General features: G+C 46.0%; 1 protein-coding gene across 1 annotated transcript; it reads right to left on the bottom strand.

Annotated features, from left to right (window-relative positions):
- Nucleotides 1-137: 137 nt before the first annotated feature.
- LOC8052831 ((3R)-3-hydroxyacyl-CoA dehydrogenase-like) lies at nt 138-27,605 on the bottom strand. The gene is made up of 4 exons (XM_040208082.3): nt 27,560-27,605; nt 25,982-26,206; nt 2,776-2,981; nt 138-533 (listed from the first exon to the last, which is right to left on the bottom strand). The coding sequence occupies exons 1-4, from the start codon at nt 27,603-27,605 to the stop codon at nt 138-140; spliced, it is 873 nt and encodes a 290-aa protein (XP_040064016.1).
- Between the last annotated feature and the right edge of the window lie 220 nt (nt 27,606-27,825).

The following is a 27,825-nucleotide window of genomic DNA, read 5'->3' as shown; positions in this document are numbered from 1 at the left end:
CTCCATCAGCGCTAAAGGACTAGTAGGAGTAGAAGACTGGACAAGCCATGACTGGCAACCGACTTTTAATGGTCAAGGAGAGGAAATAAAAGCCCCGTAGAGGCTTTTTTCTTATTTTTTATTTATACGTAAACGAGTTAAACTCCTCCCGTGACTTCGACGGCAGCTCCTGTCAGGAAGCTGCTCTTCGGGCTGCACATGAACGCGATCGTCTCGGATATTTCCTCGGGCCTCGCCTTGCGCTTCAACGCGGTTGCCGCTACAAAGATGGCCACCTTGTCCTCTGGTAACTTTTCTAGCATGGGCGTGTCCACGGGGCCCGGTAGAATGGCATTCACCCGGATGCCTCTTCCGGCCACTTCCAGGGCCACTGCCTTGGTAAGAGAGATGACACCGCCCTTGGAGGCGGAGTAAGGTGTTATTTCTGGGAAACCAGTCTTTCCAATTATGCTCGCGATGTTGACGATGGCGCCGTCCGTGACGTTGTTGGCCAGCATGTGCTTCACCGAGGCTCGATCAATCAGGAAGGTTCCCTGCGGGTGAATGGAATCGGCTGAGTGCTCACATGCCAGAACTATGGACTCAAAGACGACATATCACCCGTTGGACAGCAAAATATACACTGGACGCATTACACACTAATAACAAGATGACATACAAGGATATGAACATGAAGACATGACACGCGCTGGACTCAAAATTCTAGCTTCAATGGAATGGAAAAAAAAAGAGATGGAAGGAGTCTTCCGGTTCATATCCTTGTCAGTACTTCGGCCCCTTTATACTTATTATGCTTAATCATCTAACCAACCCTAATATTTTAGAGCGCAGCTCTCAGGCGCCCGTTCCCGGCTTCAGCAGCGTCGGCGTCGCCGTCGCCGTCGCCGTAACCGCGGGGTGCATTATGGGTAAATTTCCCCGCTAAATCTAGCGGAAAAATTTCCCCGCTAAATCTAGCGGAAAAATTTCCCGGTAAATCTAGCGGAAAACTTTTCCCGCTACATGTAGCGGAAAAATTTCCCTGCTAAATCTAGTGGAAAAATTCCCCTCTAAATCCAGCGGAAACATTTCCCCTCTAAATCTAGCGGAAACATTTCCCCGCTAAATCGAGCGGAAAAATTTCCCCGCTAAATCTAGCGGGAAAATACCCCGCTGAATCTAGCGGAAAAATTTCCCCGCTAAATGTAGCGGAAAATTTTCCCTGCTAAATGTAGCGGAAAATTTTCCCCGCTAAATGTAGCGGAAAAACTTCCCCGCTAAATCTACCGAAAACATTTTCCGCTAAATCTAGCGGAAAAACTTTCCCGTAAATGTGGCGGAAAAATTTCCCCGCTAAATCTAGCGGAAAATGTACCGGTAAATCTAGCGAAAAAAAGTTCCCCGCTAAATCTAGCGGAAGAATTTCCCCGCTAGATTTAGCGGAAAAATTTCCCCGCTATATTTAGCAGAAAAATTTATCCGCTAATTGGAGCGGAAAACTTTCCCCGCTAAATCGAGCGGAAAAATTTCCCCGCCAAATCTAGCGGAAATATTTTCCCGCTAAATCTAGCGGAAAAAATTTCCCCGCTAAATTAGCGGAAAATATTTCCCCGCTAAATCTAGCGGAAAAAATTCCCCGCTAAAACTACCGGAAAAATTTTCTGGGGGTCAGGTGACCCCCCGAGGTCACATGACCTTCGTGGACACGTGACACCCCCAACGTCACGTGACCCCCTCGTGAGCTTGGGGAGGGGATCATGTGACCCCACCAAGGTCACGTTACCTCAGGTCACGTGGCCGCCCCCCCCCCCTGGAGAGCACGTGAACCTCAGTACCCTTCCCTCCTCCTCCTCAAGAGCTGTGCTCTAAATTCGGCGTTACAGGGAGTTAGTTGTAAACGGATTTTTTGTAGCTATACCCAGGGCACTAGATACCTTGTTAATTTTCACGCAACATTTGTATGCATTTACATTTTAACTATTCATATATCGGGTATGCTATTAATGTCCAAACTTTTTACATATCTCCCGTTCGGAATGTTTTGATGGTGAAGGTTGCGCGCACCATGAACGTCGGAATGATCCCCTTTATAAAAAAATATTGTTATTGAGGATGGCAATTTTTAGATTGGACAGTTACCAAAGCACAGAATATTAGAATGAGGAAGACCTTATGCACACGAACTCGAGAGCGGCGTGAGCTCTAATAAAGATTTGAACCGCCGCTGGGAGCTGGCATAATATGGGGATGCTAGCGTAATTTGTATTGTGGATGCTATTCCTTGTTACTGGGCACCGTACGTAATGAGTCTAGTAAAAGGTCTCGCGGCAGGAATGTTTAGGTTTAAAGAATTGATCACGTAATGAAATCAAAAACAGGCATTATATCAATAGATCATACTACTCTTATTGACAAAAAAATAAAGGACGTGCAGTATGAAACAAGCTTTTCTAATATGAACTATGACCGTGTGTACGCTCTAAAGATTGTTCAGCAGCGATCTTTTCTAGATGATCTTTGAGTTTTAAGTACAATTGAAATAAAAGGCCCATATTTTGTTTTGTGTTAATATATAGTAAAAGAGGTTCTTGCAAAAATACCTCCACCCTTTTCACTTTAAAAGAGCAAACGCCGGAGAGAATGCGAGTGAAAAGCAGCAAACCATCAAACTTAAGGAACATAAATATTTGTGGGTGGATCTTGTTCTTGTGTACTAAATTTGGGAGAGTCTATATGGAACGACGATGGTGCTATCTCGAGTTGTGAAGCATGGTTCATCGCATTGTTCGGACTCACCCTCAAATTTGTGGCGAGTACATCATCAAAGTCACTGTCACTCGTTTTCTCAATTGTCATTGGGTCTCCCGCAATACCGGCGCAGTTCACAACGATGCTGATTTTTTTGTCAGGAAAAGACGCCTCAACCTTTTCATACAGAGCGCTGACAGCAGTCGAGTTGGAGACGTCCACGTGGATGGCCAGGTGATCCCCGTTGTATGAAGCTATAAAAAGAAATAACACCTGGACAAGTGGAAGGACCATTGGCGTGAGGCGCTATGAGTTGGCACTACAGTGGCAGATCAGTGCGACACAGCAGGCGTGCGGGGATTAGCCCCGGGTAGGCTTAGTCGATAAAAAAAAAAGTTTTAAGAGACTGCTACATTGTTGATTTTCGAAATGTAGCAGTTGTGTAATGGCAGAGGCACCCCATGTATCGTTTTATTCATTTCAGTTAGCGCTAAACTTAGTCGGCTTACATTGAAACTAAGTGTACACACATTTTTGAGGCCAGAATTATTTTCACTTGCAATGGGAGATAAACGTTTGTATAGATCAGGATAGGGCAGGACATTTAGAAGGCACGCGTTAACTTCATGAATATTCTCCATACCCCAAATAAAATATGAAGAGTGTTACGTGTATCAAATTGCATAAGGTTCAATAATGTTTCTTATACCCAGGACATGCCACAGTTAACATGTTCGTGCATTACGTGGTCACCTAGAAGTCAACACTGATGTTGGGAATATACATGCAGCGATTGGTCGTTTTTTTTTTAAACACTTATCCACTTATTTTACGCTGTGAATGTGAAATCTTGAGAGTAGAACAGAAGACCCGAGTTCGCAAATGGGCCACGAAAATTATTTTTACTATTGCTGCTCCAAATGTAGACATTTATCATTAAAACATTCACGAGATTGAACAAAATTGCACCAGGTTTATGTTTTACGCACCATAGTGACTGACAGGATGATTGCCGGACGTCTCTTTCAAGTTCCCAACCTCAATCATGTGCATGTTGACTTCAGCAGTGTTTTGACTGTGGAAGTTAACTTGAGGCTCACAGACAATATTGAGAGGGCACAGGGGAAAAGCGAAGGGCATGGCAGTGAGAGGAGAAAAGCTACAAGAGGCACACAGACAAAACCCAAGACGAACCATGCGGGAAAAAAGAAAACACAACGACTCGGAGAATACGTCCCCCATATTACAAGAGGAAAAAAAGTTAGCTAGTGAGGAGTTGACAGATGCGGACAGTTGGATGGACGGGGCGGGGGTGGAAAATCCACAACCAAAGGAAACGGTAGAGATAAGGATGCAGCCAAAAAAGGCAAGAAAGAGAACACGCAGGGGACAGAGGAGAACGCGACAAACTCTGGCTTTCCTGAACATGCAAGGAGGGAGAAAAGCAGCGAAATGGGAGGAGCTGTACGCTTCAATGGAAGAGGAGAGTCTTGTGGGGGTGGGACTGGTGGAAACCCACCTGAGGAATTCGGAAGTACCACCAGCACATGAGAAATTCACTTGGCAGGGCCAGAACAGAAGAGGTGGGGAGCGAAAAGGGGGAGGTGTGGGCTTTCTGGGGACGGCTACAGGCGAATGGGAAAGGCAAAGGGAAAGCTGTGTGGAGCACCTCTGGATGACAGGGAAGATAGGGAAGAAGAAGGTGGCAATCGGAATAGTGTACCTCTGAACTGGAAACAAATCCGAGGAAGCAAACAAGGCACAACTGGCCTGTCTACAGAAGGACGTGGAAGAACTGAACTTACCCATCATCATACTTGGAGACTTTAACGCGCATATAGAGGAACTGGATGAGAGGACAGATAAGATCGGTCGGGAACTCCTATGCTGGATGGAAAAAATGGGACTAGTGATGGTGAACGGGACAGAAAAAAGTAAAGGGAAGATCACATGGGCAGTTCGAGAACGTTCCTCATGCATAGACTACTGTCTCATGTCTCCAACTTTATATGAAAACCTAACAGAGATGACAATAGACGAGACTGGCGGAGCGAGTCTTGGAAGTGATCACCGCCGACTGACATTGGAGTTTGGGGCAACCAAATTAAGACAGTCACCGATGCCAAGGACACCCAAGGGGCTAACCAGTAGGGAAATGGAGAGAGTGGTGGAGGAGCTGGAAAAGGAGGCGGACCCTATTGAAAAAGGCCAATATGAACTCGGCTTATTGGAAATATTGTATTCCAATGAAGTTGATGGAAACCAATAAAAACTTATTGTTATCCGATTAACCCAATACGCACGATGGGAATTCATATCGGAGCACAATATCCCGATATTGTATACGGTTATTGGTATACAACAGGATATTGGAGCACAATATCCCGATATAACTTGCGGTTATTGGTATACAACACGATATCGAAGCACAATATCCCGACAGAACTTACGGTTATTGGAATAGAATACGACACCGCGTGCATATTGGTGACCGACATGGACATACTGTGCGGCCACACGATATATAAATATCGGTCGTCGATCACGGGCCCAAAGGAGAATACAATATCGCGTGGATAAATCTCAGAACGAATTCCAAGTTACCAACATGAATTACGTCGGCATATACCGCGGACTAAGAGGATACGTAACACAGTATTGATCGCCCGTGAAGCAACATGTGGATATCGGTACGCCCACATATACGACATCGCGTGAATGATATCGTACAACAGCAGGAGTTACCATACGGCAATACGAGAGAGAACGATATTGGAGGTGGATACACACAGAACACAAACGTTCCGCGTTGCAAACACATTCACATTGATCGAAAGCGCAAGTGTACGTACGGCACACAGTACACACAGCCTCGAGCGCTTGAAATGCTAGACAACCACCAAACCTTTCAGAATAACTAGCTGGGACACCCGCGACCTACCTTTCAATAAAAAAGCCCAATAACGACGTGCTCATTGGAGTGATCGTTTTCAAACAAATGTTTATTGCAGTTTTAATGCAACAAAAGTTAGGTTACCGATGTTGGAACCCAAATCGAACGCGATACGTGACAATGTCAGTTCGCACGATAAAATAATGAGGATTAATGGGCTTGACAGGTCACGTGCTTCTTACCCGCACATTTATCGATATTGACCCACCTTTCTGGGTAATCCTACGTCGTACACAAAATCCACAACCACACGCGAGCACATTTCACCCACCACTCTTCGTCGCCTGTTTCGCAAGATTCACACACTGTAAAAAACGACGGGAAAAATACGTGCATTTGCGCCATCAAACGATACGTTACAGACTCGTTTTATGAGAAAAGTTTCCATCGTCAACCCGCGCGCGCGAAAGCTCGAGCGCTCGAGCAGCTCGAGCTTCGGAGGCAGTTCGAACTTCGAAGGGAGGCCAGGGAGGCGAGCCGGCGCGCCTGCGCGCATGCGCTGCCAGACAAGCGGCTGAGCGAGCCGCCGAGATTGCGCCGCCATTGCGCAACGACCGCGACCGCGCCAACCCGGCGGAACCGACGGATAACAGCTCGTCAAGTTCGTCGCGCACTTTGCTTGTGGGTTCCAAGTGAAACCGACGCACTTTCAATCGCTTCGAAAGGTACGTATAGACGACTTTATTACTTGCAGCATTGAGTGCTTTGGTATACACAGATCAACTGAAGGACAGAATGGAGACATGATGTTTTGAAATCGCAGCTTATTTGAACGCATGCGTCCCCGCTGAAAGCGTCTGGCTGTGCTCTGTTGCAGACGTCATTTCGACTGCGTGTACTCTGATGTAACGTCAGTCAGTGTTTACACTCGGCTAGCTATCACTCGGCTTGTTATCTCATGTGCGAAATAGACGTAGAAACCAGCTCCTCGTCTCTTTCGGATATTCAACCTCCAGCCCCCTGGCTCCCAGCGTGCTTACCGGCGCAAACCGTTCGACGTGTTGGATTCGTGGGCTCGTTCGAAGAGGCGTTACGCTCACGAGTCGCCGAAGTGTTACCGGAGCTTCTCTTTACGAAAGTCGCGATCGACGCTGGGCTCTGAGCTCGTACTTTTTTCTTCCCTGGTAGACTAAGAGTGCCGACCATTCATCTGTGGTGCCGACTGGCGCCGTACGAAGTTGAGAAAAGCTAGCGAGTCTTTCAGATTTTCGTGACGCCGCCCAACTGCTCTGCTACCGGCTGCGCTCAACAAATAAAGTAAAAAAAAAAACAAAAAAAAAAACGCGTTTTATTTTCAAAAAAATTTTTTTTTTTTTTTTTTGCCATGTTTCATTTTAGTCGCTGCAAAGTAAATCGCGGCCGTACGTCGGTTGACTCCCGATTACTGTCTCTACATCGTAGATTGTCTCACCACACTGGTGCCTCGTTGGTGTGATCTTATTCTGATATCGTTACATCTTGCTTTTTCATCTTGGCACACTTCTAGACGACCTTCTACACGTTGCACACCTTGTCGACATGTCGCTGGTGTTGAGACAAATCTGAAGTCGCTGTTTGCTCACTCCTTGGTGCACATATTTCATGTTCAACATCAGGTATCTGAAGGAGGCGCCATGAAACCCTGGAGTTTGTTTAGAGGCACCTCAACATACTTTATACAAGTGTCGTTTTGTGTGTTAGTTTCCTACAAAACCAAATTGCACTTTGTTCGTAATATAACCTATAACTGTTCACAACAATTAAAGTTGCTATGAAACATTGGCCACGAGAGGTGACTCGGCCAACGCAGCCTGAAAATTCCTCGCATAATTTTCTTCATGGGTCATTTTGGACATTGACAAATTTTCTTGTGAATAATGAGTGTTATGCACACGTGTTCTACTTTTCGTACGGGTACTTCAGTTAGATAAACCCCAGCAAAGGCAGCAAGACCGTCTCATGGGGTCACACCAAGGATGACTGCATTCCTGCTCGAGTCCCGAGTCTTGTCACCAAACTTCACTGAACATAATGGTACATTCCGTTTCCTTAGCTTTTTCTTCTGAAGTGTGTTATTTTTTTTATTGTTGCTTTTTTCTATTGAAAAAAGGGTAGTACAACGTTTAAACACCCAATTTTTTTTTTTCTTTTTGTAAAATGTGTAGTACATCGTTTAAACACCCAAGCGTTCATAAATGGTCTCTGTACCAGACAATAGGGTGTCTTATACTCTGTTTCATACTTAGCGTGCAACGCTGTCAAAGGTACTAAAGTAGTGCGCATGAAAAAATAGAAAAAGTGTTACTCCGCGCGTTTCGTGGACGAGTGGTGGAAGGCGCTGCTCTGGCGATATTGACGTCTCGTCTCGGTGGCCGTAATTCGAACCCATTTTACGCTTTTTTTTTTTTTTCTTTCTTTTTTAGACATTTTTTTTCTGCAAGATTGTGCGCATTGACGAAGTGCATATTTCAGTTCCTCCTTCTTGATTTTTATTTATAAGTCGCCGAGAGGCCAGATTTCTACCATCTGGTCTGCCGCTTTGTAAGTGTTATTTGCCTCCAGCACCGAGTTATATTTTTCTTTCGTGCAGCGTGGAATGAGGAATCGCCCTGATAGCGGCCTTGTCCCAAAATTTATGATAAAACATTAACGACAATAGTTGTGGCCTGTACAGTTTATCTTGAAATAGCTGTTAAGGGTAGGAATCTCCCTCTCGGAGCACTTGCAATGCACCTTCAGGCGAATGGCGTTCTGTGTGAACTCGTCATGCTTGACGGTCCCCGTGCTCGAAACTTTCTTGTTGCGAGGTCTTTGCTTCGGGGACGCCACCTTGCCAGATAGGCACTGTGCCTTGCACTTCGCGACAGTGCAGGGCACACTCCAGTGTCGTTACTGGCCGTCTCCAGGACTTCACGACCGAATTCTCCGGGGAATGTGTTCTTATACTCCCGTACACATTGGCGATCATCCGCTTGCACTCTTTCAAGATTTTCGCACAATGAATCTTCGAAAACATCCGAGCAGGAAAGGTACTTGAGCTTGCTGCATAAGACGCCATCTTCTCAAAACCAGCGGCTGCCACACGGATGAACACGAAAACAATTTAAGGTGGTTTACATTATCTTTTCCTTTTTCTTGAAAAACATTTGTGCTCCGTTGAAATCATAACGCCCATATCAGTTACTAGCCCCGAGGAGGCACATTTTCCGACTTTTTAAAATTTTTCTGCAGGGGACGCACTATTTTGTGGGGCGAACGTAGGCACGGTCAGCAATGCAAACCGGTGCGCTAGCTTTGACTGCGTTGCACTCTATGTATGAAACAGAGTATAGGATCGCTTCAGACGGGGCAACCTTTCCAGCAATTTTGGGGCTGCTGGCGGGTTGTTCCCTAGTTTTCTCTAGATCGACACGAATTGCTGAGATTGGGTCCGGCTCGAAGCGGACGAGCAACTCTGACTACTCGGAGATGTTTGAAGCGGCAGCAGCCAATCAGGAATGCAATATTTTCACGTGACACCCCTGTGGTCGTGATGATGAGAACTGAGGACTTAGTTCTGGTTTGAAATGGATCATTTTTGAAAATAAACTGTTTCAAAAAGACGAGTTAGTATTCTCAGCCCAATTTAAAGATATAAAAACATGTTTTTAGGATATAACTGTGTGTCTAAATACTGTAAGAAAAATAAAATTTCATGATGATGATGGCAAGTCGTAGCAATTCGGGTTGCTGCATGTGAACGCGGGCGGCCCGTGTTGCTGGTGTTGCGACATGAAGTTGCTGGGCGAAATTGTTCCGTCTGAAGCGGGCTTTAGGGAACTGAATTCAAGGGACGTGGAGCTCTGGGGGCAAGCCCACCTGGAAACATTTTTTTTCTTTTTTGCTTTTCTTAGTATTTAAATATATATATATATACATATATACTTTTTTTAATTTTAACATATAGATGCATAATTTACACACTAATTCATTTTCAGAAGCGCTTTTATTCACACTCTGTGGCATTCTAGTGCTTGCAATAGCTTCTCGGTGAGCTAATGCCAGCTCTGCAAAGGGATAGGGATCTTCCCACGCTTTGCAGGCTGTAAAGCTGTGGCTTGCACAGCTCTAGTGTGTCACACCTCGCTCACTGGCTTCATCGCAAAGCATAGGTGCTTCATGAGTCGCGCCACACCGTAAGCCCAAAAAACGGTTGGGTGACAAACCTGGGACCATTTGTCACTGCACTCAGCTATGTTATGGTGGCATGGTCGGGGCATGAAGCAGGGGTACAGCTTGGAAATGCTGATCTTCATGACATTAAACACATTTTTCATTACTTTTGTGTCGAGTTGTCAGCATTCTAAAGGTGAGAAAGCAAGCAGCAGTGACAGCAAGAAAAGAAAAATTTAAGACCGCTTTCACCAAGAATCAATTACGAGCACTAGAAAGGCATGGAGTGTAATTAAAACGCTTCTAAAGGTGAATTAGCGTATAAATTAGGTACTTGTGCCTCAAAAATACAAAAAAAAAACAATGTAAATATAGTTATAAGGATAAAAATATACACCAGGAGGACTTAAACCGAAACTACAGTCTGTAAGTTTGAAATTCGACACCTTAAACCACTTGGCCACCACCCAATTTTATTTCCAGGTCGTTCATTGAGGTATATGAATTTTGTTTGCAGCTGTCGGCTGCAAGAGAGATTGCCTTATTTTCATTTACTTTACTATTCCCGCCAAATATGACAAGTGGTAAAGAATAGAACCTCATTTGGTTGGCCGAGGCACTTTGCTTGCATGAAGGCAAACTAGCCTGTTTTGCTGTGTTCATATTTTGTTTCATCATCTGTTTAGGATTCTGTTGTCGCTCATCAAAAGAAGAAAAAAAAAACTGACTAATTCTGACTTATTCTGGTGTGCAGGTACCCTTGGCAGTAAACTCTGCTAAATGGGGCAAAATATAGATACTTTTTTTTAGCAAATATGCATCGTTTTAGCAAAATGAGCTACACTATTTGACTAACGTGAAACAGAACGAGCCTCTCCACTTGGGTCTTTTTTCATCTCTCGCAGACACTATTTCCTGCTTTTCGTGGTTTGTATCAGACTTGTATTCTGTCCGGCCAAAGCATCTGTGTTACACTAAGACTGGGTTCTTTAGGATATCTACAGGTATTCTTCGCAGCAAATGGCTTCCAATCAGGAACACGAGTTCGTTCTCGGCCACCGAGAGCAAGTATTTTCAAGGTGAGCTATTGCCCGCCTATGAGTTTTGTATTTCATTCCTCTTGAATGCCATAACTTATGTGTAGTGGTCTTGCATTAGTATTTTGTTGTCTCTCTTCTGCAAAAACACCCAAGTTTGACTAAGACCAGGTTCTTTCTTATACATGCAGGTCTTGGTGGCAAGCACCAGCCAATCAAGGCCAGAAGTTTGCTCTTTGCCGCGCATGGCGAGTGTTTTTAAGGTGAGTGATTCACGCCTATCTGAGTTGTGCGTTTCATTCCTCACAGACACTCTATTTCCTGTCTGTATAGTGGCCTTGTTTCAGGCTTTTGTCTCTCTGTCCGGCCAAAGCATCTGTGTTAGACTAATCTTTAGGATATGTGCAGCAATTCTTGGCAGCAAGTGGCTGCCAATCAGGAACACGAGTTTGTTCTCGGCCACCAAAAGCAAGTATTTTCAAGGCGAGCTATTGCTCGCCTATATGAGTTTCAGCATTCATCAAGGAGCGCAAAATCAAAGCCCGGGGGTTGGCCATTGCAAAAATGTTGACTCGGAAGCGCATAGGGAGGAAGCTTTATAAAAGTATCCACCTGCTTCTACAAGACAAACCAAAACTAAGAATGTGGGTTCCATTTGAAAAAAAAAACAACAACATTGTCAGCCCGAATTAACTCGGGGGCGGCACTGAGCAAACAAGCCACGGTACGAGTATGCTTGGTTCAGGCGTTTGTAGGGGTAGTAGATGATTCGGTGTTTTCTAAAAAAATTTTTTTTTTCTAAAGGTGTGGTGGTTGAATATTTAGGGATGGGCATTGAGTCGGGATGTTAAGGTAAAAATTTCATCCACATGCCGGGATTCATGTGCCTTGTCCCCCTAGCGAGGGGGACAAGGCCTTCAAAATTTTGGGTTCGCAAAAGGGGTGCATCAGTATTGATGTCTCATTTAACATCATTCGTCTCAATTTAAAACGCACTATAAATGACATGCCTGAGATTCGTTTGGGTGTACTTCCTCCCAGCAAGTATATGGTTCTGTCTCAAAAAGGTCTAATCTGATGTTGACCGCTCCTCAGGTCTCCACCGACGATTCATCAGGACGAGACCCGACCGGGACATTAGGGAGGAACGGCTTAAGCGAGGGAGGTGTGTGTTTCATTTGCTATGCCTTTTGGCGTGCACATTATGTTTGTTACATTTTTTTAGATTCCTGCAGAGTTCGGTTTCAACTATTGTAAAATACCGAGCATGCGCCCAGGTCGCAGAAGCGCCTACCCTCTGATTCGGAACGATCCGCAAATAAGCAAAGGGCATACCAGACACCCATCCACCTGTTTTGAGCCATGCTCAAAATATTGAAAGAGCACATCAAGCGTCAGGTGCTGTGGCGCCTTTGCCACAATAGCGCCAGTCGCAGGGCTGACAGATTCGTGACTGGCGCAAGCCATGGCATGGCCTTTGGGAACCAGGGAATTGAGATTAAAGAAGTAGCGCAGAAATTGGAGGCGAGTGGTGAAGGTGAGCAGAGTTAACAGAAAACAAGGATGAAGGGAGTTCCCTCGCATGAGGCATCTGTGTCCCGTGCATGTAATTTTGAGTGTGCTGTAGGTGGCTACCCAAAAAAATTGTTACTTGGACGTAACTAATCGCAAACCTCTCTTGCAGTTTCCATGGCCCGCAAGCCAGCCGGCGCCAGTTCGTTCTCGTTCAAAGGTGAGGATGCTAGATTTTCTAGATTGCTCTGAAGGAGCAATACTGAAGCCAGAGAAGCGGTACGGCATATTTAATTGACAGAACAACTGGGAACGCTTTCACTGAAGCTTGTTTTGCTGCAATACACATGTGTATTGCAGCAATACAAGCTTCAGTGAAAGCGTCCCTACTCGTTCTGAGCTCCGTCAATTAAAGGTGCCGTACCTGTTGTCTGTCTGGCTTCAGTGTTGCTGTAGGCGACAAAACGTGTGCCCAGTTTTGTCACAAGAGGCATATTATGTCACGCACATGTAATTTTGAATTTATCGGGCTTAGTGTGCTGTAGGTGGCCGGTCAAAGAAATTGATACTTGGACGCAGCTAATCGCAAATCTTTCTGGCAGTTTCCACAGCCTAAGAGCCAGCAGGTCCCAGTTTGCTTTTCTTCAAAGGTGAGAATTCCAGATTCCCGAAGGAGGAATACTGAAGCCATATGACCGGTACAGCATTTTTAATTGACGGAGCTCAGAACAACTGGGAGCTCCTGCATTGCAGCTTATTTTTCTGTAATACAAGCGGGCGACATTGACACGTGTCCAGTTACGTCGCAAGAGGATATCTATGTCCCGCACATGTAATTTTGAATCTTTCAGACTTAGTGTACTTTACGTGGCTACTCAAAGTAACTGCTAGTTGGACGCAACTAACCGCAAATCTCTCTTCCAGTTTCCACGGCCTACAAGCAAGCAAGCACCAGTTCGTTTTTCCTCAAAGGTGAGCATTCTAGATACTCTAGTTAGGTGCGAAGCAGGAATAGTGAAGCCAGGAGAGAGGATACGTATATTTAATTGACTGAGCTCAGAATGACCTGTGGCAGTGGCATTGAAGCTTATTTTTCCACAATCAAACGCAGACATAATTTTGAATCTACCCGCTTGGTGAAGGATTGCTACTTGTCGCGAACTAATCACAAATTTTTATTTTGCAGTTTCTAAATAACTACAGCTAGCAGGTGCTGTTTTCATTAAGGTGAGGATTTCACATTCTGTTTTCAAACATCAAGTTTTTGAATGAGAGTCCTAATTCTAAACAATTAACTTTCTTTTGCAGTAAATGCCAGATCCTCCAGTTCAGGAATATGTTAAATATATTTGGTATGGATAAGTCCAGTGTTTTGCTTCTTTATTCACAATTTCACAACAGCAACATTTTTTTTAATTTATCACTCAGAAATACACACAAGAAGAGACTGCATTGCAGAGAAATGTTGCGCTGAACGTGATATTCCAACTCGTATATAGTTTTATTGGTAGCCGATATAATATATTGGATTCCAATATCCATAATACGCTGAGTATATTGGAATCGTAAACCCTTATTGGATCCCCATACGACACATGGGGATCCAATAAGGGTTTATACGGTATTGGATTCCAATATTTTCAGCGTATTATGGATATTGGAATCCCATAACAAATCCTTATTGTAATACAATACAATAAATGTAATGTTTTCCAATACACTGTCTATATTGTATCGCAATACAATAAAAAGATATTGTTTACCAATATCCGTAATACGCTGTTTATATTGGGGTTTTCCAATAGGGGAGGATGAACCCATACGACAGTACACAGACGTGGTGAATTGGATGTGCAAGTGGATTACAAAGGTCAAGGGAATAAGGAGTGGACACCGAAAACGGAGACAAAAGAGAAAGAGATGGTGGGACACAGAAGTGGAAGAGGCAAGAAACCGGAGGAGAGCAGCATCCAGGAAGCACGGTGAAGCAGTCAAAATGAGGGCGCAGAGAGAGGATATTCTCAAAGCATGGGATGAATACCAGGAAAAAAAGATTGAGTTCTCGACTATGGTGCAAAGAAAGATGAAGAAGGTGGACAGACAACTGCTTGAGGAATTGCGAAGCAGTGGCAGAGATGCCCCAAGAAAGTTCTGGCAACATGTCAGGGGCGAAGAGAGATGAGCAGAGCCTAACCCGACAACAATAAGGGATGCCACAAGCGGAGTAGTCCTGACTGGACATGAATGTATCCGGCACATCGCTCTAGCAATGACGGAGAGCTTCGAACAACCAGATGCAGTAAGACAGAGTGACCCCCTGAGGGACAGCACGAGAAGTACCCAACAGCGCCGAGCTATATCCCAGGGCGAGTTGAACAGGGCCATGCAACGCATGGATGGTCATACGGCAACGGGTCTAGATGACATTCCAGCAGGCCTTCTGAAGAAAATGGGAGGAAAGTCCAGGGAACGGCTCCGAGAGGGTCTCTCCTGTGTGATGGAAACAGGTGACATACCTGAGGACTGGAAAAGATCCCGGGTCAGGATGCTATGCAAGGGGAAAGGAGACAAGCTCATCCTGAAAAACCACCGTCCGATAACAGTGACCTCGGTGCTCTACCGGATTTTCATGCATGTACTGAAGGAGCGCCTACAGAGCTGGGCTGAGCATGAGGGCATACTCGGGGAACTCCAAAACGGATTTCGCAAGAGAAGGAGGCTGGAGGACAACCTGTTCATAATCACTCAGGCTATGGAGATCGCCAACCACGAGCAGAGGCCCCTATACCTCGGTTTCTTGGACATCTCCAAGGCTTATGACTCTGTGAACCATTCGCTGCACTGGAGGGTATTGGAGGAGTTGGGAATACCTGTGGAATGGAGGGACCTGCTCCAACAGATATACAGAGACAACAGCGTAGTGGTTCAGTGGGGGGCAGAGTTCACCGAGCCCATAAAGGCCACAAAAGGACTGAGACAGGGGTGCCCGCTTTCACCACTTCTGTTTATGTTGTACATTGCAGGACTGGAGAGAGCACTGGAGGACAGTCGCTTGGGTTTCAGGATGTGCTATGGTGAAGGGGGAGGCAAGTGGATCAGAGGATCCCTGCCTTGATTTATGCAAATGACGTGGTACTTATGGCAGGGTCCTTGGAGGAACTTCAGGAATTACTGGACATCTGTGGAAAAGAGGGAACCACCCTGGGGCTAACGTTCAACCCCAGCAAGTCTGGAGTCTTTGGGGCGGGGGTGGAGCAACAGGAAACAGAGGATGCCTCTACGCAGCTGTCGCAGAGAGTGAACATCCAGGGCCAAGAGATAGAGTTGAGGACCGAATATAAGTACCTGGGAGTGACGCTGCAGTCGGGACAAAAGTACCTCGAACAACATGAGGCCGAGCTGCGGACCACGGCGAACAAACGCAAGGGCTACCTGGGATGCAGGGGAATGTGGAGCTTCAGCCGATACGAGACGGTGCGGGCACTCTGGAAAATGGTGGCGGTGCCGGGTTTGACCTTTGCCAATGCCGTACTGTGCCTGTCGGCACGTACACGAGAACATCTGGAAGTGAGGCAGCGAGAGGTGGGTCGCCTGGCGCTGGGAACACACCGAAACACCACCAGTGAGTACGTCCAGGGCGACATGGGTTGGTCCTTATTTGAGGCCCGTGAGGCCAGCAGCAAACTGATTTTCGAGCGGCGGCTTTGCACTTTGCCGGAACAACGATGGGCTCGCCAGGTGTTCAAGTACATCCACCTTCGAAGCATCAACACCCGGTGGGTAAGGAGAGTGAACAAGCTCACGGAGCGATATGACGTGCCACGGGTGCTGCTGTGCGAGGTCGAATCTCCGGGGACGGCGAAACAGGTGGGGGAACGCGTGAAGGAGACAGAAACGACCAGATGGGTCGCCGCGGTAGGAGCGCGGCCGTCCCTCGCCGTCTACGGTGCGGAAAAGAAGAGCATTGTGGGCGTGGATTTCGTCGACAACTCGAGGGGCAGTGGGCTGCTGTGCGAGGCACGAAGTGGAGTGTTGAGGACACGCCACCTGAGGTCCAAGTACACGCCGGGGATGGACGGTACATGCCAGCTATGTGGCCAGCAGGAGGAGACAGCTGAACATATCATAATGGAGTGCCGAGAGCTGAGACCGCTGATGCCACCAGATCTGGTGGATTATGCGGTTGCACTGGGTCTGAAAAGGTTGGACTTGGGACCGACACCATCGACAGGGCAGGGGCAGACGACGCAGACGACGTGCATCAATGAAGTGGGAAGTCGAGACCATGGTGGCCAGCGCAGTCAGCGGGGGGATGTCGGCGGCCTCGGGGTGGTTGAAATCACAAAGCGAAGACTGGAGGACTGGTGGGGGAAAACTGTGAGGAGGGTGGGGGGCAATGGCAATCAAATTTAGGATTTTTTTTTTTTTCTGGCTAGATTCAGTTTTGTTAAAACTGTGATCGCCCGATACAAAGGGTTAAGCCACCATATCCATATCCATATCCATATCACACAATGCCAAAATTTTATGGAAGGTGGGAGGCTCGCACTAGAAGGGGGACACTTTAAATTCGTCCCTGACTTTCTCATCTTGTCAATGTTTTCAGTTAGAAAGCCGAAATCCCTACCGAAAAATTCGGTATAACGTTTCGCTATCCGGATTATGGAACCGGAAATCTATCGGGATTCTATCTGGACTCTATCTGGAATTTAGGTTTTCAGAAATTTTAGAGCGCAGCTCTTAGGCGCCTGTTTCCGGCTTGAGCGGCGTCGCCGTCGGCGTAACCGCGCGGTGCATTATGGGTAAATTTCCCCGCTAAACCTAGCGGAAAATATTTTCCCGCTAAATCTAGCAGGAAAATTTCCCCGCTAAATCTAGCGGAAAAAATTTCCCCGCTACATCTAGCGGAAAAAATTTCCCCGCTAAATCTAGCGGAAAAAATTTCTCCGCTAAATCTAGCGGATAAATTTTCCCGCTAAATCTAGCGGAAATTTCCCCGCTAAATCTAGCGGAAAAAATTTCCCCGCTAAATCTAGCGGAAAAAATTTCCCCGCTAAATTTAGCGGAAAAATTTCCCCGCTAAGTCTAGCGGAAAACATTTTCCCACTAAATCTAGCGGAATAACTTTCCCCGCTAAATCTAGCGGAAAGATTTTGGTCACGTGACCCGGGGAGTCACGTGACACCCCGAGGTCACGTGACCTCTGAGGGGGGCACGTGTTTGCCCCCACGTGACCCCACCAAGGTCACGTGCCCTCGGGGGGGTCACGTGACCCCCCCCCCCCCCCTGAGAACACATGGCCCTCAGTACCCTCCCCTCCTCCTCAAGAGCTGCGCTCCAATTCGGCGTTACAGGGAGTGGTAAACGGCTTTCACTTTTTCGTGACGCGTCAACGTTGCAGTCCCCGTCGGCGTAGCTGTAACGCGTCGGCGTAACGCATCCGCGTGACGTGTCGCCGTCGGCGTAACCGCGCGGTGCTTACGGGAAACGTGCCATAATTCACCGCGGTGACGCGCGCGTTGCATTATCGGACGTTTCCCAAAATGCACCTCGCAGGAGGGAGGGGGATGAAGGAGGAGGGAGAAGGAGAGAGAGGGAGGAGGAGGAGGGAGGAGAAAGAGAAGAGGGGGAGGAGGCAAGGAGCAGGGGAGGGGGGAGGAGGAGAGGCCTACCGTCCCCTCCGTCCCCTCCCCTCCTTCTCCTCAAGAGCTGCGCTCTAATTCGGCATTACAGGGAGTTTTAAGCGTCTTTCATTTCTGTTTAATTCTACAGGTTTTTAGTAACATGTCTTTAAGTAGTGTTTGTTCTTTGTTGTTGTGTGGAAGCAAAAACGTTGAAAAGCCAGGAAGTTCAGTAGTTGTTTGTGCTTATCAAAAAAGATAACGTCGACGGCATTTAAGGCCGCTACGAAGATATCAAAAGCCACGGTTGATCTCATTCGCTGTAATCTGCGTACCCACGGCCTCTTCGTGACGGCCAATCAATGAGACACCCCTGACAGTCAAGAGCAATGCCACCAAAACCGGACTCGCTAAACTTATAGCGTGTCGGACAGCACTGCATTCCGGTTGGCCTGTCTTGGCCTCACGTGCTATTCGGTCGGATCAGCTCGCTTCTGGTCATTCTAAACGAAATATATCACAAGGACAGCAGGAAGAACGAAGAAGATGAAAGAACGGAGAGGAAATACATTGTGTTTTTTTTCCTTTGTTCTCAATCTAGATTTCGGGTTTCCAGTAACAAATTTCCGGTTCCATATTCCGGATAGGGAAAGTTATACCGGATTTTTCGGTAGGGATAGAGGCAATAATCTCCTAAATTCGCTGCTGGTCACTTTTCACCGAGCCAAGCTTTTGAATCGGTAATACGCTGAGCATATACTGCCCACTCGTTGCTACACCCGCTCATTGCTATTCTCCAAATATTAAATTTTCTGGTAATCGCTAGAATATTTCACTCTGAATATAGGAAACTCGCACCCAAAAATACACGTAGAAGGAACGGAAATCGGAGGATGCGAAAATCGCCGGATACATTTAGAAATATAAGAAAAAACGAAAGACTTTTGACTTCTCTGTAATGCCGAACCAGAGCGCAGCCCTTACGGGGAGAAGGGAATGTGACGGAGGGGAGGTTTGGGTACGGAGGGGAATTGACCGTAATATTGTGGCACGATTTCCCTGGGCATTCCCTCGCTAAATTTAGCGAAACAACTTCTTGGCGGAAAAATTTCCCACCAAATTTGACGAGAAACGTTCCCCGCTTAATTTGGCGGAAAAACTTCCCCGCTAAATTTAGCAAGCAAATTTCCCCGCTAAGTTTAGCGTAACAATTTTTCACCAAATTTAGGCGTCGGGTGACGCAACGAGGGTGACATCACTCGTGACCCTCGTTACGTCACACGTGACGTCACATGTGATGTCATTATGGGAAACGTTCCACAATGCAACGCGCGGTTACGCCGACGGCGACGGCCACGGCCATGGCGACGGCGACGCGCTTAATCCGGAACGGGCGCCTAACAGCTGCGCCAAAAAACTAGTGTAATAATAGCATGTAATATACAAATATAAATTAGTCAAAGGCGTGTTGGCGATTTTTACAGACTAATGACCAACCAGCTGCTGGTTCGAAACAATGGAGTAGAGCTAGTTTTATGTGATCTGAATTTCCTGTGAGTTGTTGGGTAATTTACCGCACACGCATCATCTCAGCCTTAATACTAACCTGCGTGATCTCAACCATCTGATCATTCACCTTTGATACTTTGAATCTAGCAACGTTCTTCTGCAGATATGGTCGATACCTGAGTTTCGACTGATGGCCATTGCATGAATTAAAAAGAAAGGCGAACATCCAAAGCTTGCGGTGCGTGTTGAGAATAAAGCGATGTTTGCGCCTCAACAAGCGTCTAAAAACAGCATATCTAGCCACAAATATGTTCACGTCATACCACTCATTGAAATCGTTAGAAACGCGAGGGCACGAAAACTTTTGACCATACAAATATTGCTCATGTGAACATGAACACAGAGCAGGTTGGTACAGTTGACTTGAAACACGAAAGAATAAAACAACCGACGCTTATGATGCCTCCTCAATGGGTCAGCGCTTCTCTATCCCAACCTTCGAAAAGAGGAGAAAAAACCGCAATAACAGACAAGATAACGCGGTTGGAGAAATGGGGAAAACAACAAGATACTCAAATTAAAATTAAAATATATAAATAAAAAATACACATCTTTACTTGCAAAAAAAGAAGAAAACACCGCCGGAAAAACAAAAAGCGCTGAACCAACTTGAGCTCAGCGCTCTATCGCCTCTCTCAGAAACTCTACCTCTTCGTTGGTTAACCTAAGGGAGGGTGAGGCATAGTTCAAATCATACCTGGCTATCTTGATGGACTTAATAATTTATCGTCCTAATCTGTCCTTGTGTCTCCAAATGACTCGCGTAGCTTCAAAGTCCGGCTCCCAGTTTGAACAAATGTAGTTTTGCTCCACAATGGGATGAAGGGAGTCACTATAGACGCACGGTTTACTTCGAGGATGTGCTTCACGAGGCAAGTGTTGAGCAAGGTGTAAAATAGACAGGTGGAGAAACGGCCCATAGAAGCCTACCGCAGCGCCGTGACCGGATTGTGTACTCGTCTGCTTGCGATTACCCCCCATTTGCGACAGATGGCGCTGCGGCGAAAGAAAAACAATCAGAATCGGATTTGCACGGAACTTTATGGGAGAGTGCGCAAAATAAACTGAGAGCACGACCGTCCTCTATTGAAAACCCACGAGAAACCATCTCCGTCAGTTTAGCCGGTCGCCACCGGTCGCCCACCCGGAGTGAGAGTTCACGGTGCTCCACATAGATGGCGCCACAGAAAAAGAGAAAACCGAGGGGGATACAATCCGGTCGCTCATGTGGCTCTCGTTTCCCCGCCTGTCTATCTTACACCCTGGTTTTGAGGCACCTACAGCACTGTCCAACGTACCTATCCCCGCAGGTAGAGGGTTATGGGACACAAACATCTCGTCGCAGGTGACAAATGGGTTGGCATGCTGGTTGGAGCAGACTTTGGGGCACTGTTGTCATTCACCTTTTGGGAAATTTTTTTAGGCTTGTCTTGCACGATAAAACAACAGAAGTACCATACCGCACGAAGTTCGCACTCTAAAATGGTCAAGTATGGAATTGTCCGGTTCCTTTCTCTCGTCCCGTGCTAAGTCCAGGGCCCACCTTGTTCAGTTCAGCTTATCAGCACAGCAAGAACGCCTTCTCAATGTTGGGTACCCGAAGTATCTTCTTTCGACCACTTTCATTCGTGTAATTTTAGGTTCCGCGAGCTCTCGGTTTCCCAGAAGGAGGACTTCTCAGGTCGTTACCATTTCTTACGTTCATAACGCTTCTCACAGCTTGAAGACCATCGCAGCGCGGTGTGGTACTTCTGTTATTTTCTCGTGCAAGACACGCCTAAAACAGCTTCGCCAAAAGGTAAATGACAACAGTGCCTCAAAGTCTGCTCCATCCAGCATGCAAATTCATTTGTCCCCTGCGACGAGAAGGTTGAGTACCGTACTCCTTCTACCTGCGGGCTTAGGTACGTTGGACAGACCGGTAGGTGCCTCAACACTCGCCTCCGGGAGCAGTTCCTCGAGGTGACACGTGCGTCTAGTGACTCTCTTTATCCCATTGTGGAGCACAACCGCATTTGTTCAAAATGTGAGCCGGACTTCAAAGCTACGCAGTCATTGGGAGGCACAAGGAGAGACTAGGACGAGAAATTATTGAGTCCTTCAAGATATTCAGGGAGGATTTGAACTATGCCTCACCCTCCTTTAGGTTAACCAAGGCAGAGGTAGAGTTTCTCAGAGAGGAGATGAAGTGGTGAGCTCAAGTTGGTTCTGCGCTTTTTCTTTTTCCGGCGGTGTTTTCTTCTTTTTCTAGGAGTGACAGACATCTTTTCTTTATTTATTTTAATTTTAAATTTGAGCATCATGTTTCTTTTTTTTTTGGCCTCTTTTTTTCCAACGGCGTTATCTTCTCTGTTATAGAAGGCTTTTTTTCTCTTTTTTCGAGAGCTGGGTTAGAGAAGCGCTGACCGATTGAGGGGTCATCATGAATGTCGGCTGCTAATTAAAAGAACTGTCCTGTCTCTGTGTGTCCGTCCCTCTGTGTTTTATTCTTTCGTGTTTCAAGAAATATTGATCCGCAGCTTCAAAAGTAACACTATGGAACACGCGCATCAGCGTCCGTTTCATGCGTTCTTTAATGCTATTCAGGAGGTTAGCAGCGATAGGAAGACCGCGAGTTTGCACTTCTGCAGAACACCAAAACTGCCAATCAGGGCAAACAAGATCTGGATCCCAATCAATGAAGAACGTTAAAATACGAATCTGGTAAATGAGATCAGCCCAAGGACAATGTAGAAGCGTCAAGCTCGTCGTCTATGTGCGAATCAGATCTTTTTGTTCGCATTGTATTCTGAGGTTATCCAATCAATGGTGTCCTGGAATTGTTCGCAGTGATAGTGTTTCGTAGCCTCCTCCAAAAACGTTAACTCGCTCACATTTTTTTAAATGTACAGGGCGTTTCCCTCCCGAAAATGCCTTAAGTATTAAGGTGGACAGTTGAGCTAGTACGTACAGATTAAACATGGTTAAAGATGCGCACAAAAAGACAGCAACAGAGAAGAAAAACACGTAGACGACAAGCCAACAACTTCTCAACTTGAGCAGACAACCTTGAACTGAGCAACAGCTTTAGTCCAGCGCACTAGCGCGCTTGTTGGTTGTCCACGTGTTTCTCTTTTCTGTCCCTGTCTTTGTGTGCGCACAATAGCCATATGTACAAAATATTTTTCTCACCGCAAAAATGAAGGTTGCCGAACATTTGCTTTTTGCCAAAATAGAGCGCTAGATGTCAGTGTTGAACTAACCATTTTCTTATTCAAATTTTATAACTGACATTCTAAAACGCTCAATGGAAAATGCCGCCCGACGGAGCCCTCGAATGCAGGGAGCTCAGTCGCGCCGCTCACAGACAACATGCGAAAAAGGGCCCCAGTTTTCCAATGAAATTTTTAGATAACGACTTTAGCTTTTGATTGATATAAAGGTTAGTTCTGAAACTTTGGCGTCTGGATTGAACCACTAGCCCTACTTTTGGTGGAGACTGCGCCTTCTGAAATGATGAGATAATTGTTTCAGTGAAAATAAACCCTGTGAGCTTGTTTTTGGACCACGCTTAATATGCATTTCGTTCACGAATATCATTAGGCCCCATCTCGAACTATCTGAAACATCTGAGCAGCAGCATTTACTACGGTGGCAGCATGGCGGTCACCAAGAAAACTTCTTCCATAGGTTACTAGCTCAACTATTATGAAGGACGTGGTTGCTTGAAATTTTCTGATTGGGCCCAGGCGTTGTTTGTTTTTAATGTAAACACCTGCAGCGATGGAAGTTTCTTTTCCTCTGAACTTGTTTGATTACTTCCTTAATAATGACTTCAGGCCTATAATATGCATAACAAGTAAATAAATAAAAAAAATTAAAGGTAGATTCAATGGTAGATCCTTATAAGAGACGCTGGCATGACTTTTTGGGAAATGTTACACACGTCCCGCCTTGGGATGCTGCTTCGCCCTATCCTCTGTCGCACAGATACCCGCGTCGGCTTGCCGCTTTTTCCGTTGAATTTCGGCCAGCCGAGCAACGCGCTGCTTCCGTTCCTCTGTCTGGTACGCTAGCCTTGCACGCTTAGCAGCTTAGAAGCGGATTCCGCTGTCTAACATTGCTTTCGCTGTTCACCGGTTTCGGCAGCCGGTCTCCTTCGTGCGCAATCCGCCTTCGCTGGCCAACTACTTCGACCAGCGGTAGTACTTGATTCACGGTCCCTTTTGTAGCGCAAACCAAGGCATGCACGTTTCACACATCTCCAACTTCAGGTCACGTGGTTCAGATTTGCCGCAGCATCCGCGTGAGCGTTAGCACCCGCCCCGTGACGTCGCCTCCCTCTCGCCTTTGTCCTTCACTACTCTCCTCTCTACGCGGTGCGCATCACTTTCCACTGTTTTGTACACAGACGAACGTTGTCAGCTTTTCGCTGCCATGTGGGTTCTAATGTAATAATGCAAACGATTACGCTAAACAAGGTGTTGAACTGGGCGAGTTGGTAAAAGGTTGACTTGGTGGGTGTAACAGCTTCAAAAAACGAAGACGATGAAAGGAATAGGACACGACAGGACAACAGCAGTTTAACCATCGTGGTGTGGAGTTACCAGGTGACCACTAATTGTGTTTCGGAATTGAAACGGACACCACGGGTAATTTAAGAGGGTTTACAATAGCCGGTATCAAGGCGCACCCAGAGTCGTAGATGCCATGAGATAGCGCTTACTTCCTACAGACTGTGTTTATACTGTCGGAGGCACGTCTGTTTCTGAGAAGGCAAATACTGTGAAAGACTTAATTTTCGTGAGGACCTAATTTTCGCAAATTTCGCGGATAGCTTACAATCCGCGAAAAATAGGTCCCGCGAACAATGCGGGTAAAACGTAAGCACATTGGAACCTATATTGAGATCCCACCGCGTCGCGAAAATTAGAACCCGCGAATTATTCCAAAACTTCAACTTTGACATAAATCGCGAAATATTGAGCCCGCGAAAAATAAGTCCTTTACAGTATATTATGAATGAGGCACAGAAGATCCTTGAAGTTGAAGAAAGTCTTTGTAAGGATTCACAGACCAAAAAGGAACCTCAAGAAGCCCTTCAGAATCTTTGTAAACAATTTGCACTTCAACAATTCAACCCATTTTGTCTATATGTAAATGAACGCCAGTGCTGACTCGAAGGCTTACATAAGCCTAGAGCATATGGACACTAATTTCGGCAATGTTAAAAGCGTTCGCGATTGCGTAATTAGGCCGTAGAAAAATAAAAAAACCACGATAATGTTTTCATGAAATCAGCTTTACAATCTAAGCATTTCATCGATATGTCTTTATTCTCGTCGCCAACCAGATGCTGTGATTTTACGCATCCCCGGTTACATGAGGCTTGTTTTGTATTCTCTAAACAACCCGCCCCTCCCCAATATGCCTCCCGTTAGATGATAAAGAATACTTTACATAAAGGACGGCGAAAAAAAAAGTTATATGAGAAAAAGGCTCTACAGAATTTGTACAACAGGGCCTGTTCACTACGGCTTTAGGAACTGCGCATATCAAGGAAGACGAAATTTCAACTTGAGTTGTTTTCGCGTCGAAAACGTAGTTGTCCTTTTTTATGTAGCAAATACTAGAGCGTTAGTTTCTAGATCAGTTGGTTGCAAAAGGAAACGGTCAGCTAGAACGATAAGGAAAAACACAGACTGGAAGAATTAAAGACAAGCACACCGCTGACTATACACTGAGAATTTATAATTCTTCATCACTTTAACCCCAAAGATTCACACCTAAAGTAATTGCGATAAATGCACCGACGCCGTGAGCTCCCTGATTTTTAATGACAGAGTCAGGGAGCACGCGGCGTCCGTGCAGGGCACGGGGGCTGGGCACCTTGCAGACCATTGCAGAACGTGCGGGTGCCGGCCAAGTTTTAGCAGCATTTCTATTCTTAAAAGACACAGAAATGCCTTTGTGCGCGAGATTATCGAGGCACTGGACATTGAGGAAACCGCCGATCACTGCGTGAGCATGCCCTCCTTAACGGTAAGCGAGAAAGAAGCGATTTTTGCAGTGTGGCATGGCCCCGTGAAAGGGAATAAGAGGGATATGTGTCACTGGGGGTTTCTGGGCTGGGTCAGGGAGGTCTGATTGACCAAATTTATTAATCTAGTGTAATTTAATTTAGTAATGTTAGTTTGTAGGTTTGTTATTACTTTACGTGTGAATCTTTGGGCTAAAGTGATGCAGAAGAAGTATTAAGTCTCAGTTGGTAGTCAACGGTGTGTATGTCTCTATTCCTCCCTGTCTGTGTTTTGTCCCTATCGTTCTAGCTGACCGTTTTCTTTTGCATTATGCACCAACTTGCTTAACTTCAGCCTGTTATTGAGTTGGTTGCTCAAGATTGCGTGCAATAAAAGCGACAGGGTAATATATCAGCAACTTAACCGACGGACCTTGGAGCATCTGCAAGGTTTCATTGGAGCCCGTTTTGTTCCTGTCCGCAATAACGACCGTGGCTCCCTCTCGTGCAAATACCATGCAGACGCTTCTTCCGATCCCACTTGCACCCCCGGTTACAACTGCCAGGCGGCCGCTGAGTCCCAGAGATTGGCACTCGGGCTGGTTGTTCGCAGGACCAGGAGTTTCCTGATTGCCATCATCCTGGCAGACCAATGACCCTGAAAGCATGCACGAGTATTAAAATGAGCCCTAAAAAATTTAGTTTCTGCGGTGAAACTACAAAACTTCTTATCTTGAACCTTTTTTAAGACCCCCTTGAGCGGTTATAGCATGATAGCATGTGACGTGTGATTCATCACCAATTTAATTCTTCAAACGTAAATAAATCTAGCAGCCCACTCTCTTGGCCACAACAATAGTTTAAAGAAATGAATAGCTTGGAAAACCCAAACACGACGGCCCACATTGAGTAGGATATAACGCCATGAAACACGGTTACATCCGCCACTCGACGACACTGATAGGCCTGGTCGGAAAACTACCTCTTTATAGTACATAAAGAAAAAGCATTCAGGAGAAAGAACAGTTTTTGTTTGTGGCTGAACTGAGAAAAGTTTTGGATGGTGAAAATATTACACATGTTAATGTTTCTCCGTAGTCCGGAATTAGAACGAATTGCTGGGGTCTTTTGATTTTGCGATATTCCACAGTAGAGAATGTGAGAAAGTAATATATATATATATATATATATTTTTTCTTTCCTGCTGCGGGTAAGTTTGGAATGACGAGGAAGGTGCGGGGGAGGGGGGGGGGGCAGTGGGGGGGGGGGGAGGGTGTCCCGATAATCTAACGCGCGTGGTGTTTCTTTGAACGTAAAAGATTTTTTGTCTAACTTCTCCATATTTCGTGAAGCCGTGGCCTGTGACGTCACACGACGTCACACTTTCCCCGCTAAATTTAGCTGACAAATTGACGCTACGTAACGCCAACAGCAATTTAGTTTCACCGCTAAATTTAGCGGGGAAAATGATGTCACAGGACTTTGTGTTACGTGACCCAGACACAAATTCGTTTTCCCAACAAAATTTAAAGGGAAGCTGACGTCACGTGAGTTTAGCACCAATTAGGTTTCGCCGCTAAATTTAGCGCGGAATTGAATTTGCGTATAGGTCTGCGACGTCCCATAATGCAACGCGCGTGGTTACGCCGACGCCGACACCGCTATAAGCTGAAACGGGCGCCTAAGTGCTACACCCTAGAAGCAAAGACACCATTCCTCCGTATGTTCTGGTGAGCACGAAGTGAACTAAGCCTATTTCAGGGTTGGAGAAAGTGTTAGCCCATTAATGGAATACTATATCATAAACTTCCGCGAAGGCCTAGGGATTTGTTTAGCCATCCCTAGGTTTTTATCCATAGAGCACGAGCACGACCGGGTCTCGGACTGGGTATCTGGGAGTTAATAGCCTAGCACCATCCACTGAAACGATATGCGATGAACTTAGAGCTGGCATTTAATCATACCCAAATGTTCTAGTGAGAGTATATCAGGAATTTTAGGACAAACTTACCGACTGCCAGAAGGGTGACTAAAACCTTCAACTTCTCTCCACTCATGTTGAAAGACTGCCCGGAAGATGATTAAATGGTTTGACGCTCATCGCATAAACTGACGGCTTTTATAATGCGGCCTTCTATGACGTGCCTGTCCCAAATAAAGACACAAACGTTAAACATAGATGGCTGCCGCGGATCTACACAGCTTGATCTGAAGCCTTGAAATACCACGCACATTACGACGAATGAGGACTTTTTTTTTTTTTTTCAACCGTAAGGG

Source organism: Ixodes scapularis, unplaced genomic scaffold (genome assembly GCF_016920785.2).
Source record: "Ixodes scapularis isolate PalLabHiFi unplaced genomic scaffold, ASM1692078v2 PGA_scaffold4__175_contigs__length_147842914, whole genome shotgun sequence".
Lineage (NCBI taxonomy): Eukaryota > Metazoa > Arthropoda > Arachnida > Ixodida > Ixodidae > Ixodes > Ixodes scapularis.
Note: the sequence above shows the minus strand (reverse complement) of the source record. Positions and strands in the feature narration are given on the sequence as shown.